At 40.1% G+C, this 18,613-nt stretch overlaps 1 protein-coding gene across 1 annotated transcript; it reads left to right on the top strand.

Moving 5' to 3' along the window:
- The first annotated feature begins 5,194 nt into the window (after positions 1-5,194).
- cd164 (CD164 molecule, sialomucin) lies at positions 5,195-18,498 on the top strand. Its single transcript, XM_026917908.3, has 6 exons — positions 5,195-5,400; positions 7,789-7,869; positions 12,992-13,054; positions 13,272-13,367; positions 14,853-14,897; positions 15,005-18,498. Exons 1-6 carry the CDS (start codon positions 5,343-5,345, stop codon positions 15,163-15,165), a joined length of 504 nt encoding a protein of 167 aa, XP_026773709.3. The 5' UTR covers positions 5,195-5,342; the 3' UTR covers positions 15,166-18,498.
- The last annotated feature ends 115 nt before the right edge of the window (positions 18,499-18,613 follow it).

The following is an 18,613-nucleotide window of genomic DNA, read 5'->3' as shown; positions in this document are numbered from 1 at the left end:
TCGCTCTCTGTGTGTGTGTGTGTGTGTGTGTGTCTGCCTCTCCCTCCTCCTGCTTGGTCGCTCGACAGTTTTACCCCATTTGGCACAATATGGAGAATCAGACTGAGAAAGAAGCAATAATGAATAAAGAAATAAGATAGAAAGAAAGCAAGTTAGCTAGTTTATTAGCCTACATTTAAAAAAAAACCAAAAAAAAACATTTATTTCAGAGCAAGGTTATTTTGGTTCAAATGCCTATTGAAAGCCTATAAAGCCTAATGTATGGTATTTATTTCAACCCCATTGGAGAAGCCACTCCAAAGCCTGATTCATTACTGGAACGCATCAATAGTGTGTACAAAGTGGCCATTAGGAGTTAATTCAGTATGGTTAAAATGACGGCTCCTCAGAAAAAAAATGGATTTTTGAGCCTCTGATAGCTTGATCTATCATCCCATTTATTCCCCCTTTACTGTTATAATAAGCTCCACTCTTCTGGGAAGCTTTCCAGTAGATGTTGGAGCGTGGCTGTGGGGATTTGTGTTCATTCAGCTACAAGAGCATTAGTGTGGTCAGGCACTGATGTTGGGTAAGGAGTCTCCAGTTCCAGTTCATCCCAAAGGTGTTCAGTGGGGTTGAGGTCAGGGCTCTGTGCAGGACACTCGAGTTCTTCCACTCCAACCTTCACACACCATGTCTTCATGGAGCTCGCTTTGTGCACAGGGGCATTGTCATGCTGGAACAGGTTTCGGTCTCTTAGTTCCAGTGAAGAGAAACTGTAACGCTACAGCACACAGAGACGTTCTATACAATCATGCCCACATACAGTATGGGTGTGATGGTAAGGCGTCCACATACTTTTGGCCATATAGTGCAGTGTAGCTTCCGTAGCACCAAACTACTTAAAAGATAAGTCTGTTGTTGTGAAAGGTGTGGTTCGTAATGCAGAATAAAAACTTATTATCATGTCAATACTTGACATGTTAATACAAGCTGCCCATGTACACTGGTTTCACTTGTGTTCTGATTATTTTCTCATTTTGTCAAAATTCAAATTAAAGAGTAAAGATTATTTAGGCCAGTAGTTCTCAAATTGGGGTTTGTGAACCATAGCCAGGACGTCAGTGCCTTTTTTTTTTTTTTTTTTTTTTTACAGTTGTTACAGGAAATCACAACTCAGCATCATAAATATTATATTTATTATTGCATCTTATAGCTGTATATATCTTGTCTGGTCGCTTGAATTGAACGGGTTTACTCCAAATCTCAATAACTCAAAAGCAAGTCGATAAAAAATAATGTCCACTTGGATTTAATAATGTGTTCTTTCAGTGGTAAGCTCTGGATTCAATAGCTCTATGGCTCCAGTAAACAGCCAGAATATTATTCTTTAGATATTTGGATTTGGTTCATTAAATAAATGTGTACTGAGGGAATCTGTGGAATTTATTTTATGGTTCGTGACTGCATGTTTGAGAATCCCTGATTTATCCAACCCATTTTCAGTGCTCTCACTGCATCCCTCCATAGTCTATTCATGAAGAGTTGCCAGATTGGAAGGTTTCCTGCACAGTTGGAATAATTCAATCTTACTGGGTAGTTACCAGTTCTGGTGGTCTTTAGATATAACTTTGATATAGATTACAGGGAATTAGGGAGAAATGAGTAGTCTGAAAAAGGTCTATGTAACTGACCAACCCTGTCCTAAGCTTGCCTACACTCACTCATGTCCACAGTCAAGTGCCGCACTTGCTAACCCTACAGTCAAGTCCACGGTTTTAATTACCCCTCAGCCAGGCTAAAAATGACCTCGTATTTCTCCTGATTTCTGATGATTTTTTTTTGTCATTTTTAAAGCACTCTATTACGTATAAGACAAATTACAATTGTACTAAAAACACCGAAAAGCCTTCTCCTTTCCCAAAACCAACCCCACGCCATCTAACTAAGTATACATAGGTTTGTCTTTTGGGAAGAAGGAGTACAGCTGAACATCTCTGCTTCTGCAGTTTATATTTCTAAGCTAGAAAAATGTAAACAGACACCTAACACAAAGGAGTCAGCTCAATCCATATGATAGCAATATTGTAGTTTTCCCTGATGAAAAAAATGCACATACATTTCACATGATCATAAGTTCTTCACATGTGATTATGTGAGTAATATGTGATCACATGAAAAATATTTGAAGGTGATCACATATCACGTGTTTAAGAAAAAGTGTGAATCATGTGCGAAAAACACATTTGAAGAATGAAACCATAGGACTATAGTGGCTTAGGAAGTTATCTCTCATTTAGATAAGTACTTTGTATCACAATTGCAGTTTATAGCTTTGAGTCTTTTAGGGTAAGTCTCTACAAGTTTCACACACCTGGATCTGGGCAGTTTTCTCCCATTCTTCCTAGCAGAGCCTCTTAAGCTCAGTCAGCCCAGGTTCATGTCATGTGATGTCAAGGTTCATGTCAGGGTCAAGGATTAAGGCTGGGCCACTCAGGAACATTCAGAGACTAGTGCTGAAGCCGCTCCAGAGTTGTCCTGGCTCTATGCTTCAGCTGTTGTCATGCTGAAGGGTAAAACTTCACCTCAGTCTGAGGTTGTGTGGACTCTGGAGCAGGTTTTTTTTTTTCAAAGACCTCTCTGTATTTGGCTTTTCCTCACTTCTGAACAGTCTCCCTGTCCTTGCCAGTGTGAAGCTCACCCATAACTTGAAGCTCCCACCACCATGCTTCACCCTAGAGATATTAGAGGCATTAGCCAGTTGAAAGGTTGCTAATATATCTTTATTATATGATTATTATAAACTGTTAATTACATTCTGCAAATAAATAATATTTTTTTCATCATCAAAACCTATGCTATGAAGCAAATCCATAAGCTGTCTGGGTTTTTAAATCAATAAAGAAAAGATATCTGTGTGGCACAGTGGTTATCATTGCTGCCTCACAGCTCCAGGGTCGCTGGTTCGAGCTCGAACTGTCTGCGACGTGTTTATCTGAATGTTCTCCTTGTGGCTACATGGGTTTCTTCTGGGTTCTCCGGTTTCCGTCCACTTCCCAGACTAGCATCTGTGGGTGGATTTGCTAAGATATATTGTCCCTCGGTGTGAATGTGTGTGTGCATGGTGCCCTGTGATGGCCTGGCATCCCAACTGGAGTGTGTTCCCACTTCACACCCAGTGTTCCTGGGATTCACCATGACCCTGAGCGGGATAAAGCGAATACTGAAAGAGTGAGTGAGTTCCTTAGTAGTGCTTCTTTAGAAATCAAAGTTTTTGACAAATCCATCTATTTCTACGGTGTAAAGGGAAATTAGGACTTCTTTAAACATCATTTACATGCGCAGGCTATGTGGGATTAATTGGGGTCCTAAAACTCACAACCAAATAAAGGAAAATTTTGATTAGTAAGGGAAAACCAAAGCATGTTTGGTTTGAGTTCAGTTAAGCAATGCTTATTTTAATTACAGACTTAATACTTCTCACATAGCATCATGTATATATTTGCCTTTTTTATTCATATGCTATTTACCTATATAGTCACTGAGGACTGTACATTTTCACTACAAATCAAATTATTACATTAAATTAGAGGTTAGTTGAGGTGTCGAGATTATATTCCAATAATCTATCATTCACAAAGCTTCTGATCAATTAATTTCCTGGACAAATAGTTGCATTTTCTCCAACAGAGCGCCATCTGGCGGCGGTACAGTATATGATGGTGCTATTTTCCAATAAACACACAGGCAAGAGGGCTGTGAATACATTCTTCGTCATATACATATGAACCTGGGGAATAGGGTGTATAGCTAATCTTTAAAAAAATATAGTGACTGCTGCTGTGAGCTTACCTTTCTGCTCAAACAGCAAATAAATTTAAAAAAATCCATTTTTAAGTTTCCTTAGTGAGGAAGATTGCCGTGGATTGCGGCAAAGCGAGATCCATGAAGACACGGTATGCCAAGGTTGGTGTGGAAGAACTCATGTGACCCAAGCGCTGACCTCAACCCCACTGAACACCTTTGGGATGATCCGGAACTGGAGACTCCTTACCCAACATCAGTGCCTGACCTCACTAATGCTCTTGTAGCTGAATGAACACAAATCCCCACAGCCACGCTCCAACATCTAGTGGAAAGCCTTCCCAGAAGAGTGGAGCTTATTATAACAGCAAAGGGGGATCAGCTTTGTGTTAATTCCCATGGCTTTGGAACGGGCACATGTAGGTGTGATGGTCAGGCGTCCACATACTTTTGGCCGTATAGTGTATAAATATGAAAAAAAGAAATCGCAGTATGAAAAAACATACTGATTATTATGTGCAAAAGGATAATGAACATAATAGAGATGGCATCGATCGGATACTGGGTGTCGTTATTGGGACAAATCCAACAAAAAAAAAAATGATGGATTGGATAATATGGAGAAAATATATCGTATACCAGATCCTGGTACTTTATCCAGATACTTTATACTTTATAATATTTACAATGTAATTTCTTTTTTGCTCTGGTGTTGGGATGTCGAGGAGGTCTGGGGTTGCAGTCGGTGTTCCAGTTCATCCCAAAGGTGTTCAGTGGGGTTGAGTAAATTCAGGGCTCTGTGCAGGACACTCGAGTTCTTCCACTCCAACCTTCACACACCATGGAGCTCGCTTTGTGCACAGGCGCATTGTCATGCTGGAACAGGTTCCAGTGAAGGGAAATTGTAATGCTACAGCACAATTCTCGGCTTCCAAAGGCCCACATTTGGGTGTGAGGGTCAGATACCTGCATACTATACACGCATGATTATTCAGGGTGACATCTGAAATGCATTCTTGAGATTGCTATCAGAAATCACAGAGAAGTCAGAAGTTCAGATGTGTTATACATGCACAAATCCAGACAAGACTCTAGTGCTTGGTAAAAGATCATTTTTCTGAGCTGTAGCTCCTAGTGTGAATGCATTAATCCAGGCTAAACCTGCTTTGTGATCTTCTCCAGCAGGTGGGGATGCAGGATAACGTGTTTTCCTAGGGATGAAGAATGATTAGAGGTTTAGTGTGTGTTAGATGTTTACTGATCCTGTGTAAACCTGAGATTTTCTGTGCATATCGTCCATATCGTCCATATTGTCACCTACACACACTAATGATCTTTATGAAGGTTTTATGAAGTGACTATTCATTTGCGAGGAGATTTCCTGGTCGCTCAGATGGAGGGGGAGGGAACACGTGGCATCAAGAAAAACCTGCCACATGACTCGCAAAGCAGGAAGTGCATCAGCTTCAGTCTCATAAACCATACTGTACATCCAGCAGGGAAGAGTGTCCTGTCCAGTGTTCTGTCTGGGGAAAAAATAAGCGATCAGTAACAGCAAGATGTTTTGGAGAATCCTCTTTGCGACCCTTGTGCTGTCTGTTTTTGGGTCTTCTGTGGGTGAGTAAAATAACTGAGCTAGCAGGAAATCAGCAGGCAGAACAGCCTTGAAGCTTTTTTTTTTTTTCTACTAGGACCAGATTTAATCATAATAACGGGCCCAATCCCAAATGCATCCTCACTCCCTTTATAAGTGCACTTCATAGGGAGGGAGTGAACTGCAGCACTGTAACCTGCGTAGTGCAAATTGAAGCTATTTGTTGTTCAGCCTAGCGTTAGCATTAGATATCTAATTACGTTAGTTTTTGTTGTTGGTGTTGTTTTTTAAACTCTTTAGTTAGAGTGACACTTTTGCAGACAAACATTCAATTTGAATTATATTCTTGTTATAAATCACCAAACAGCCCTGGCTAAATAATTTGCTAGTTAGCTAAAGGCTAACTTCTGGCCCGCTGTTTAGTTTGTGTTTGCTAACTGCTAGCCTGTTAGCTACTTCCAAGTTGCTCCTTAGAGATGGAGATTTTATTAGACAGCAAACATTTGGATTATTTATTCGTTTGTCAGTGTCTTTGTGACACATTCATTACATTTTGGAGTTGTTTTAAACCGCTGGTGTGTAATATTTGTGGTGTTTAGTTACATGTAGCAAGCTGTGCTGCGTTAATGGCCGACTGTTTTCTGGCTCAGGCAGAAAACACGATGGATTATAAAATAAAAAAAAAAAAACACAGTACAACAACAACAACAAAAAAAAGCTTAAATACAGATAAAATAGAATTTTAAACAAAAGATAGTTCTGTTTCCAGCGTCTAATTATCTTGTAGGAGAGTTGAACCCTATCCTAATGAAAATACAATAGAAACAATCACAAAACTTCTAATGGTTTCCACTAAAAATACCATCAGAAACCACCAGCTAACCATTAAAACCATTACAGGTCCTTAATGGTATCCACTAGACATAACATGCCACTAAGAGAAGGTAACAAATTACCTGTGGAGACCCACAGGAACCATTAGAGTTTCAATTAAAACCAATACAACTCCCATTATAACCATTAAAACCATTACAATTCCCATTAAACTCATTGCAGATTCTATGTGGAGTTCTATTGCTTTTTCCTTCCCCTCAGCAGGGTAGTTTGACTACATTACATTGTAGTGAATTAACGCCATTATGTGGACATGTTTAACCCCTAACCTGTGATCCGGTCTGGCTTGTTACTCTCTGACGAAACATTTGGACCTGTCAGGGATCATTTACAGGATGTCTCCTGTGGCCTGGAGGAAAATTCTAGCTCGGGTGGATGGCATGAGTCATTAACCTGTAACCAGATGTCAGCAGAAACGTTGATGTTTATATGGAGCAGCTCCTTCTCAAGAGTTTTATCCATTAGCTGAATATAAATGTGTGTAAATGCACTTTCAAACCTATTGTTTTATTGTTTGTCCAAATCAGAATGACTTTGCTTTGTTTGTTGTTTGGTTTCACCATACACATTAACTGAAGTGAAAAAAAAAAAAAGGAGAACAACTTTGCGTAATCCAGGGGTTCCCAAACTAGGGTTAAGGCTCGATACATATGCGGTCGTGAGAGACATTCACACTCTCCTGTGTTTCATTCTTTTATTTTACAAATTAATATTAGAAATATCGGCTCTTACGTTGCTAATATTTTGAAATGTTACTGGGTGTCACTATCCTGACACGCCACACTAGCGTAGTTCAACAAGACATTCAGCCTTCTAGATAAGTAAATAGTTTTGAGTATAAGGTCAGAGTTTCGATTTTGAGAAGCAGCTCATGACAACAATCACAACGACGGCGGAAAGTTTGAAGAGGAACAGAGCTCGTGAGTGTGTTTAACGTTGCTGTGCGTAAAAACGTTTTGCAGTTCACACTGGAAAACAGACGGACAGGGATGTTTTGGGTCTGATGTGCCATCTAGTGAATGTCATTTTTAAATCTTTCGGGTGTACGTGAGATACGTGGCAGGTGACTGTTAAATCAGTGCAAGGAATATTCCTTTGGTTTTTAGTCACCTCTGTTACACAGATATGTTACTGGACAGAAATACGGCCTTGTGCTTAGAAATCACACAAGTCTACCGAGTGTGGAAAACACAGAGCCAACGTTGAATAATCATTAAATAAATAATGACTCTAATACATTTTGTGTGTATCATGTCTAGCATTTATTTTCTCTTTTTTTGTTTGCGGTCCAAATATCAAGAACGCAGGGTATTTTTGCTGCGCTACAGCTCTGTCCTTTGGATCTGTTTGCCACACAATGAAGCAGCTCACACGTACACAAGTGTGTATGTACACAACTGTGTCAGCCATAACTGAAATATACAACACATTTGGTTCTCTTCTTGCCGTTGTCAATTCAGGGTCGAATCGAGTTGTTTAAAACTACTTCTGATTATTATTTAACTCTTTCTTTTCAGGCGCAGATGACAAGTGTGAAACACTGACTTCCTGTGAAGAATGCACAAATACAACTGGATGCGCGTGGGGGACATGCCCAAGTGAGTGCCTTCTACTTGTGTGTTTTGGTTTTTTTTTTATTTAAATTCTTTCTGTTTGTGAGGTCTGCCAAACCTGTCTATAAGCGTTAATACGTGTAAAGCGAAGTGGATTTTTATTCTCTTTCCTCAACATAACTTGTAAACATTGAAGTGAAATGTTTCTTCGTGAGTATAGGACCATGGTGTGACGCAGAACAGTACACAGGACTACATCAAGTGCGAATACATGACCGTATGAGATGAGTGCAGATATACAATGATTACACCAGACAGTGCACACTAACTAGACAGGACAACAGAACAAAAAAAAAAAAAAAAACCAGCACAAACAAGTGACTATAAACTGGAGATTCTACTCTGTCATGTAGTTGGACAGAAAAAAACAATGGAGAAAAAATGGGCTCATTGTTGCAAGTAGGAAGTCTAGAACAGTGACTAAGAAATGTATAATATCTACATTTTCCATAGAAGAGCACTTTTAACAGCAGTTTCTATTTTCTATTTTCTATTTTTCTCTAGTCAGTGCCAACTAATTCCCTGCTTGTCAAACTTTTATTAGGAATCTGGATCCAAAGGTTCTCCTCTGGCTACGTGTTGATTTTATAGCTAGGCTGTTAAGGTTTGGAGTTTAGACCAAGCCTTAACTCCTTCCATCCTTTTCCACACCCCACAGTGTTATTCAGCTAACTGTACTACCAATAAACCTTACTGTTCCTGAGCAGTTACTAGAAATAAAGTGTTTTCGGCTTAGAATTGAGATCACGGTTCTCGCTCATGATTCTCTGACTCCAGATTTGCAAAGGATCAATGTGTAATTATATTTATTATAGTAGCCCAGTGTCAGGACGTAATATGAAACATTTATTCGTGATATATTCGTTTCTTCTCATTACAGTCTGGGGTGTCTGGGTATTTTACAACTCATTCACAGCTTCATCCCCTTTTTCGTTCTTTAGAAGTCATGTGGTACAAAGTGTGTGGTCGTAAATAGGAAATAAGAGGCAATAGTGGAACTATGTTTCATTCTGTGGTTGCTGAGTGCCAATTCTGCACAGTCAACACTGTCCTTGCATCAAGAAATGAATTGAGATAAAGCTTTTAATATGTTTTTTTTTTTTTTTTTTGGTGCAGCTCTAATTGGACTGCAAAATGAGACACTGAAGGACAAATCAGTAGTTCAGGTGCCTTGGACTAGCAAATTACACTATATGGCCAAAAGTTTTTGAACACCTAACCATCACACCCATATGTGCTTTTTGAACATCTCCTTCCAGATTTATTCCCCCTTTTTACTGTTACAACTCTTCTGGGAAGCTTTCCACTAGATTTTAGAGCGTGGCTGTGAGGATTTGTGTTCAAGAGCATTAGTGAGGTCAGACACTGATGTTGGGGAAGGAGTCTCCAGTTCCAGTTCATCCCAAAGGTGTTCAGTGGGGTTGAGGTCAGGGCTCTGTGCAGGACACTCGAGTTCTTCCACTCCAAACTTCACACACCATGTCTTCATGGAGCTCGCTTTGTGCACAGGGGCATTGTCATGCTGGAACAGGTTTGTGCCTCTTAGTTCCAGTGAAGAGAAATTGTGTTTGGCCACAGTTTGGGGAAGAACCACATATGGGTGTGATGATGAGGTGTCCACAAACCTTTGGCCATATAGTGCAGGTCTCTGGGTCATCAGTGCTTTCAGTCAACAAGTGACTGACTCAGTAGGCTGCACTATTGGTGCAGCGTGATGCCGTGTGATGCGTTACAACCATCAGCCAAGGATCTGGCTGTCAATGAGTTTTATATTAATCAGACTAAATAGTGTGAATCAAAGCATTTAGCTACTTTTGATCATCACGTATTTAATTTTAGTCTGGTTAACGTGACACAAAGGTAGCTTATTGCTTATAGTTTCTTTGCTTGATTATGATGTGTATCTTCAGGATAATGTCTAATTTTTATGTTGGTGTACGAGGCAAATGGGTGGTGTTTTTGTTTGTTTTTAAATGTCCAGTTGCAGTTTTGCAACACTAAGAAAAAAACTGAGGCCATTTCCTCCTCTGGAGATAGAAATGAATCTTTGTGTGTAAGACCTCTTCATCTGCCAGAGCAAGGTGTTCTTCAGTATGAGCTTGCCACCTTTTTTTTTTTTAACGTCTATTTTTGACTGTATGTCTGATACAAAGCAGTGCAAACAGACTTTGTCCTCCAAGTCAGAACAGCAGGAAGCCATTTGCACACCCACAGTGTGTTTCATTGTGTTTGAAAGAGGCTTTTAGAAGCGGTATGGGGTGGAGTGGAAGCAGTCTGACAGGACCGGGTAGGTCTGCAGCCGAGTCCTGACTTACGACAAAGTACAGGGCAGTTCTGCATATTTATAGATGTTTGTCATGTTTTTGTTTATTTTTCTTTACCAAAAATACGTCTTATATTGAACAGAGCTGGCAGTGTGGCCTAAGCCTAAATCTGGAAAGGTTAACTGCAACAGTATTAATTATTAATCCAAAGCACATACGCTTTATAAATTTCCTTTATTCCCTAAACTCATAGTGACTACATGATCTACGTGGCCGCGTGTAGGTCTGGAAGTACAGTGGAGAGGTCGGAAGAAGCGACTTTGTGGTCATTGAGCCAGAACGTGTGGTAAAAAGACACTACTGGCACAGGCGCAACCTAAACACGAATGAGTCAGAAGGGAAAAAGCGCATCGAGGCCAGAAATTCTTGCTGACCCATTTCAAATGTGTTTAAACCAATTAGATAGGACCAAGCCTTAGAACACATTGATCAGTAAGTTACAGCGTGTGCCGTCACGTCCAGTAAGTGATATAACCAGTGAGCATAGGCTTAAGAGCTGTTGAAACCTGACTCCGTCTCTAGACTATTGAATTCTTTTTGTCTTCATGTCACAGAGCACACAGGTGCATACGGAAACACTTTTATAGGCGTGCACGGACAAAACCTTCGCTCCTGGTTGGTGACAAACATGGAAGCAGATAAAAAAAAAAAGTGGAATTTAGCTTAGAAGTTATTTCACTGTAATATGTTAAAAATGGTAGCTAGTTGATGCTATGTACTGGCTCGTGTGTTGAGTGACATCATCGTAATATGGAATGCCTGAGCGCGCGCTACCTTTAACAAAGGCATGTGAGTTTAATATTGCCGTGCACGCTCCTCCTATACAGCTCCCGGTATCTGTCCATCATGTTCAGAAAGTCTCACACACACACACAGTCTCATTGCTCCAACAGGACTGACTCCTAAGAGTTTTAAGTATTCCACAACACACACATTCTTCACCGTGCATTCTTTAAAATAATGTATTTGTGCCAGCACTCATAAGGATTTACGACAACAGCACTCACAGACCACACAACATACCTTAGGTTTACAGTTACAGCTATTGTCCAGGGCCTGCATAAGTATTCATCCCACCCCAGACGTTTCGGCATTTTGTAGTGTTAAAGCCTAGAATTGAAATGAACTTAAGTGGGATTTTTAACTATTTGATTTACACAGTATGGCTTAACATTTGAAGGTGAAGGTAATTTATTTTAATGGTGACATTAAGGTTAATTAAGTGAAAAAGCAGACATTTCCTGGCTGCATAAGTATTCCAAAACCTTGGCATTACCACAGAGTTGATCCCCTCTTTGCTGTTATAATAAGCTCCATTCTTCTGGGAAGGCTTTCCACTGGATTTTGGAGTGTCAGGCGCTGATGTTGGGGAAGGAGTCTCCAGTTCCAGTTCATCCCAAAGGTGTTGAGTGGGGTTGAGGTCAGGGCTCTGTGCAGGACACTCGAGTTCTTCCACTCCAACCTTCACACACCCTGTCTTCATGGAGCTCGCTTTATGCACAGGGCCATTGTCATGCTGGAACAGGGTTGGGCCTCTTAGTTCCAGTGAAGAGAAATTGTAACGCTACAGCATACAAAGTCATTCTATACAATTGTCTTTCCAACTTTGTGGCAACAGTGCGGTGAAGAACCACATATGGGTGTGATGGTCAGGGGCCCACAAACCTTTGGGCATATATTGCATGTCTCAATCAGCTTTGCGCTTTAGGACACTAATATTTTTGCCCATGGTTTTTGGCAAAAATTGCTCAAGTATTTTCAGATTGGACATTTTTAGTTAGCAGCAGTTTTCCTGCCTTTCCTGCTTTTCTTACCACAGACACTCAATCAGATTGAGATCTGGGCTTTGACCAGGCCATTTGAACACGTACATGTTCTTGGTTTCGAACCACTCCGGTGTAGCTGTGGCATTGTGCTTAGGGTTAGAAAGTGAACTTCCACCCAGAACCCAGGTTTTCTTCCAGGATTGTCCTGTATTCGGCGCCGTCCGTCTTGCTTTCATAGCTGACCAGTTTTCTCGTCACTGCTGATGAAAATCATTCCCACAGCATGATGCTATCATCACCATGCTTCACTGTGCGGATGGTGTTTGGTATTGGGTTTCTGCCAAACATGGTGTATTCTGCCAAGGCTAGAATGTCTCCAACATGGAATCCCCTTAAAGTAATGACATTTTTTTCACCAATCTTGGTGAAATCTTGGGAAATGGCTGTCCTGTGTAGAGCTTCTTCCATCTGAGCTGTAGACCTCCCCAGTTCCACCACTTGGCCTGTTGGTTTCTTCTCTGACTAATCTCCTCTTTACCCAGTTGCTGGCTTTCGGTGGATGCCACCACTAGGCAAAGTCTTGATTGTGCCATATTTTATCCATTTTTTGAAATAATGGATTTAATAGTGTAGTGTGAGATTAATGCTTTTCCAGAACTTTGTCTTGGACTTGTTTTGATATCTTCATGATGCTGTTTAATTAGATGTGTTCTATAACAAAGTTCCACTTTAACTCTAACTTCTAGGAACAGGATTATTTATATTGAGGTAATGAGGCGGGATTTTAATTTAAGAATATTGTTGGTAATATTGTATTGGTACAAGAGGAATAAAACACTTTGGGACACGCTGGCATGAGAATGTATAGATATTGTTGAGAAGTAGGCCAACTCTCAACCTCGGTGTTGTGTTGTACAGTATTGTAATCTTCTAAATCTGTAATTTTTTTCTAAATGAGAAACAGCTATGTATCTTCTCACTCTTCTCTCCCCTCTTGCTCTTTTTTTTTTTTTAAAGATAATAGTATCTCCTGTTATGACGTCGAATCGGGACAAAACTGCAACAGCACCAACTGCACACGTGAGTACTTTTCCTCTTACCCAGAATTATTACTAAGCAATACGTTTTCAGTGTATGTAGACCTGTAACCATCATATACTAACTGCAGTACCTTATGTTGTCATGCAGTTGAATTCATTTTAGGCTTCTGGTTACAATTTTATGGCCCAGATATTTTAGGCCCAGATATTAGCTCTGGACAGAACTAACACTCTTACTCCCTGTTTCCTTCTTTCAGTTGAGCCAACTACAGCTCCTTCAAATCTGACCACTGCAACGACCGCCAACGCCACTACAGCAACCGCCAGCACCACCACTGCCTCTAATACTACATGTAATGTTCTTCACCCTTACATGCATCAATACACAAATAGTGGCTTCTAAGTACACACACACTACAGTTTGGGTAAAAGCTCATACGCACACACTTTGTTGATTAGAGTTCCACAAAGTTTCCACTGACTTCATAAAACAGTTTTTTGTAGCCTGCACTCCTACATGCTAACACCTAGAACAATGACAAAATCACTTAGACCCTACATATAAAGTTTTTTATGTTGTTTTTCATTGCTGTCAGACATCTGTACTTAAATCATGGGTCAAAAGTTCACATACAGTGGCATTTACCTTTTATTTTACTTTTTATTGCTTAACTTGAATGTAACTCTTGGATTAGCCTTTCCCAGAATTTGGACAGAATGATAGACCTGGTCTGACTCAGTCAGGTTTGAGGGCCTCCTTGCTCAGGCGTGCCTTTTCAGTTCAGTACACAAATTCTCTGTGGGATTCAGGTCAAGGTTTTGTGAAGGCCACTCTAATACTTTCTCTCTGTTGTCTTTAATCGCTTTTGTTACAACTTTGGAGGTTTACTTAGGGTCATCTTCGTGCTGGAAGATCCAACTGCGACCAATTTATAACGTTGTAGCTGTTGTCTTGAGGTTTTGCTTCAGTATTTCTAGATAATCCTCCTTCCTCATGATGACTTGAAGTGCACCAGTCTCTTTTCCAGCAAGACACCTCCACAACATGATGCTGCCACCCCCATGCTTCACATTTGTGATGGTGTTCTTTGGTTCGAAAGCTTCGTCCTTTATCCTCCCTACAAAGCGCTGATCATTATGGCCAAACTGACAAGAGAACATTCCTCCAAAAGGCTGGTGATCACCTGCAAACTTCATTTTGGCTTTTCTGTGCTGGTCTTCTAGTAATTTCAGGCCATGGCACTGAAGAACTATCTTAATGATGGATGTACATACTTTGATCTCCAGCTCCTTCACAAGTGCCCTTGGTGTTGTCTTAGGGTTAAGGTGAACATCTTTAAGTTGTGCATCTTTCCTGAACGCTGCAGTGTCTGTGTGGTCCCAAGATTTTTATATTTGCATACAATTGTTTGTACAGATGCTCGTGGGACCTTTAGTTGTTTGGAAATTGTTCCTAAGGAGGAACCCGACTTGCAGATTTTTTTTTTTTCTGAGGTCTGGGCTGACTTGCTTGGATTTTCCCGTGGTATCAAGGGGAAAAAAGGCACAACTCCTGATTATGACAACTGGCCAATCAAGTTCTGGGATTTTCCCAACAAGTAAATTTTTGACCCACTGGATTTCTGATATAGTGAATTAAAGCTGAAATGAATCTATCCCTAATCGATTGTTTTAAAATGACCTCTGATGTGAAACAAGTAGAGAGTCTAAGTGACTCGCTGAAAGAAATGTATGGTGACATGAACTGTGTGGAGTTGTGAAAAGTGAGAATGAATATCTGTAGCCTAGGTTTGTATAAACTTTTGGCCTCAACTGCAATTCATATTTTTGTATTTTAGCTGCACCAGCCACGTCCACTTCCACTGCAAGTACCACCACGTCAAGTAAGTGCTCATGCCTACCTTACAAGTTGCTAGGAAGTTGGATTTCTTATTTCCTTGTCGAAGAACAGCAGGTACGAGACATTAATAAAATATGACTCTTTCTGCAGATGCCACCACAACATCACTGCCACCCAGTCCTCAGAAGAAATCTACGTTCGACGCCGCCAGTTTCATCGGCGGGATCGTCCTTGTGCTCGGCCTTCAAGCTGTCATCTTCTTCCTCTACAAGTTTTGCAAGTCCAAGGACCGCAACTACCACACTCTGTAAAATACGGCACTGTTTAGAGGCACCGCGTTGCACGTCAACTTCATGTGTACACACACACACACACACACACACACACACAACACAACACACACACACAAACTCTTCGATCTTCCTCCATCCTCTTGTGCCACATGATTATTTGATGCCTGTGGTTTGAGCTTTACATTTAAATGAAGTGAGGATGTGAGTATACACACACACACACACACACACACACACACACACACACACACCCCGCCCTGAAGCAGTGGCATTGTCACTTATCCCATTCCCATGTCTGTCTTATAGCTTCCTTATTCACAACTTCTGTCCATTTTTAACACTTCTCCATTATCAGTCTTCTCTCCCAACAGTTCAATTAAAAATAATCCCTCCACTACTCTAGGCTGCATATTATTATTATTATGTCCATGCCGCCATTTTGTTGCCAGGTTTTCAATGTCACTGCTTTATGAGGTGGAGGTTAAACATCACCAGTACCCGCTTCCTTACATTTAGCATAATCTGAGCTGGGTTATGTTTTGACATGCAAGAGTTTTAGTGAAGTCACACTGGTTTGTTTGTTTTTCTGCATACCTTGTTCACGCAGACTTAGCATCATGAGAACGGAGGGCAGATACGTTCCTCCACCCACATAATTTCAGTCTCCCTGAAGCCATAGATGCATGTCGAAAAGATTTTTTTTTTAGAATGTCTTTGGTTGTAATTTATTTCTTGCTCGAAGCTTTGCTTTAAAAAAAAATCACAGGCTGTTAGTATATTTGGCGATTGCTCCTTTTTTTTTTTTTTTTTTTGGCTCTTATGTTGTTAATATCATTCTTCTTTTTTCGCACCTTTAATTTTCAACCAAACAACAGAGCATGACCTGTTTGCAATAAATTCTAATAACTAGCTCAGTCCTTTGCGGTCTAACGACTGCATTGCCAGGATTAGTGAATATAAAGCCACTAGCCGAATCCGTTGCTAAAAATGATAATAACGAAACCTTTTCCAAGAAGTTTTTTTTTTTTTTTCCCCCCCAAAGAGGGTTGGAGATGATGGTTGGTTTAACTTGACATGTTTTTGTCTCCCCTCCCTCTTCTTTGAGCCTTAAAGTTGTGAATGCATAAGTATAGACTCTGGTCTGCCACTTCCTGCTGGAGCAGGCTGTGTGTGTGCGTGCTCTATATTATCAGCGAGGTTGATAAAGGCTGCCAGCTGGACTGTTTGCTATATTATAAAGAATATATTAATTAATGATTAGTTAGCAGTAGTTCAATTCTGCGCCGAGGTTCGTGAAATCATTCCGAAGCCTCGGCGCTCTAGCCTGCCTTACGCTTTCCTGCTACGTGTCGGCTTTTACGGTCCCTTCGTCTTGAAGGGAACAAACTTTTTGTGAGAGTTCTCCTGAATAATCAAAAGGAAGTACGTTTATTTACTGGTGTGAAAATCTTACGGTACTAAAAAAAAAAAAATCACTAAACACGCTCTTTTTCCACTGCAGCTGTATGTTTTTGCCAAAATGTATTTGTTTTTTAATAGAACGAAGGAAGACTCTTGTCATCTGTGATTTCAGGCCACAGGTCAGAGGTCATTCACATCCTGTTTTTTTTAAGTATTCCCCTTTTGTTCATTCTCAGAGAAGTGCATCAAAAGTGTTGGAGTGAAAAAAAGGCTGTATTGAAAACTCAATCTGAGCTGCTTTGTCTACATAAGAAAGTATCATTTCTTAAAAACTGATTTCTCCGAATTTTCCCATATATAGTAATTCAGGAAGCCATTTTCGGTTACCTAGTGACAATATATGTGATTATTATGGTGTGTTTGTTTTCTTCACCTGCCAAAATACACGTAAGCCACGCCGCATGTTGTTGTGTACTTAGTTTGATACACTGTTCATTAAATTGCTGGAGGAGAATAGTGCCTGAAAAGAAATGAAGGGTTAGAGATTTGAGCAGTCTTGATTAGCTTGCTGCTAATAATGCGATGCCGTCTGTTTTGATAAATACCTTGTCATTCTGTCAGGTTGGGTGAAGTTCTTATTAAAGCTGTTTTTTTTTTTTTTTTTTTGTGTGTGTGCCATGATTTTTTTTTATTTTATTTTTGTTCTTCTGACTTTGCTTGGAGCCTTAATTATTGCTGTCATTTTGATTTCGATCCATTAAACGTCTGCTGTCAAAACCTCGCATGTTTCACCAAAACCACTTAAAAGCCAAGTTTGTGTTATTTGAACCGATTGCTTTTACGCCAAAGGTGTCCATCTGAGCGTGATAAACGGCTCCGTTAACTTTTTGCCTTGCACTGGGATTGTCGGTCACGTTAAACGTTAATACAAAATTTACTGCACGCCTGTTTGCTTGAAGCGGATCCTACTTTAATTTTTGTCTAGACATCGATTTGTGTAGCATGCGATTTTTGTTAGTGACTACCATAGCTAGGAAGAATAACCAGAGTCACATTATTGTGTCAAGGTTATATTCAAGGATCCCTTTTTTTTTTTTAAATGTAAAATATAACATGGAGTGATGCTAGGGTCGATTTTCAGATTGTTGCCCACAGAGAGCTACCTGATCTCATCTGTGCGTCTCTCTCTCTCTCTTTCTCTCTCTCTCTCTCTCTCTCTCTCTCTCTCTCTCGATTCACATGCTCCTGTGGTATCCTCCATGTCTGTTTCACAGAGACCCAGAGCTCGTCTGTGTGGCTCGGTAGTGTTCGGATTAGACCCATGCCGAATCAGGAGCACTGTTGATTTCCATAGAAACAGCCATGATAAATTAACCCACTTTATTTTTGTTGTTTCTTCCTAAGCTGTAATTACTTATTTCTTGTTGGACCTCTTGAAAACGAAGTGCCTTAATGATGTAGAAGGTTTAAAAATGAAGATGTTTCGTCTTTAAAACACATTGATCCTTACGGAAACGTTGCATGTTCTTGCCTGGGTGAAAAACGATGTCTGAATGCCAATATGATGTAGAAACCTGAGAGTTGAGTGGAATGCTTACTCCATTGTCCTCTCTCTGTTGGTTTGTATAAAAATCCCAGCACTTATTTCCTTCTCTCAGTTTTTCGGTTTAGGTTTAGCCCTGCTGTTTAGTACGAGTGTGTATCCGAACCGTAGACAACCTTTGATCTCGATGTATTAAAGTTTGCCTGAGTGAGAGAACAATACACACTCTAGGACTTGCAATTGCTTTATGTTTCCACAAGGTCTGCCTTAAAATGTTTTCAGCTCTGTAATCTTTTTTTTGTTTATTTTTTGTTTTTGCATTATTTGCTTTAGTTTTGCAGTGGCGATTAGGTTTGAAGATGTTAAAATTCAATAATTAATTAAAAACTGAGTAATGTAAAACAACATCCAAGGTTTGTGGTGTTTTTTTTTTTTTTTTTCTCCAATACTTACATATGCAGGTTTAAATCCAGGCTTCACAAAAATATTTGAAATTAACGTTTTAAATTCGGTAAAATAGCC

Source organism: Pangasianodon hypophthalmus, chromosome 30 (assembly GCF_027358585.1).
Source record: "Pangasianodon hypophthalmus isolate fPanHyp1 chromosome 30, fPanHyp1.pri, whole genome shotgun sequence".
Taxonomy (NCBI): domain Eukaryota; kingdom Metazoa; phylum Chordata; class Actinopteri; order Siluriformes; family Pangasiidae; genus Pangasianodon; species Pangasianodon hypophthalmus.
This window is presented reverse-complemented; position numbering and strand designations above follow the sequence as displayed.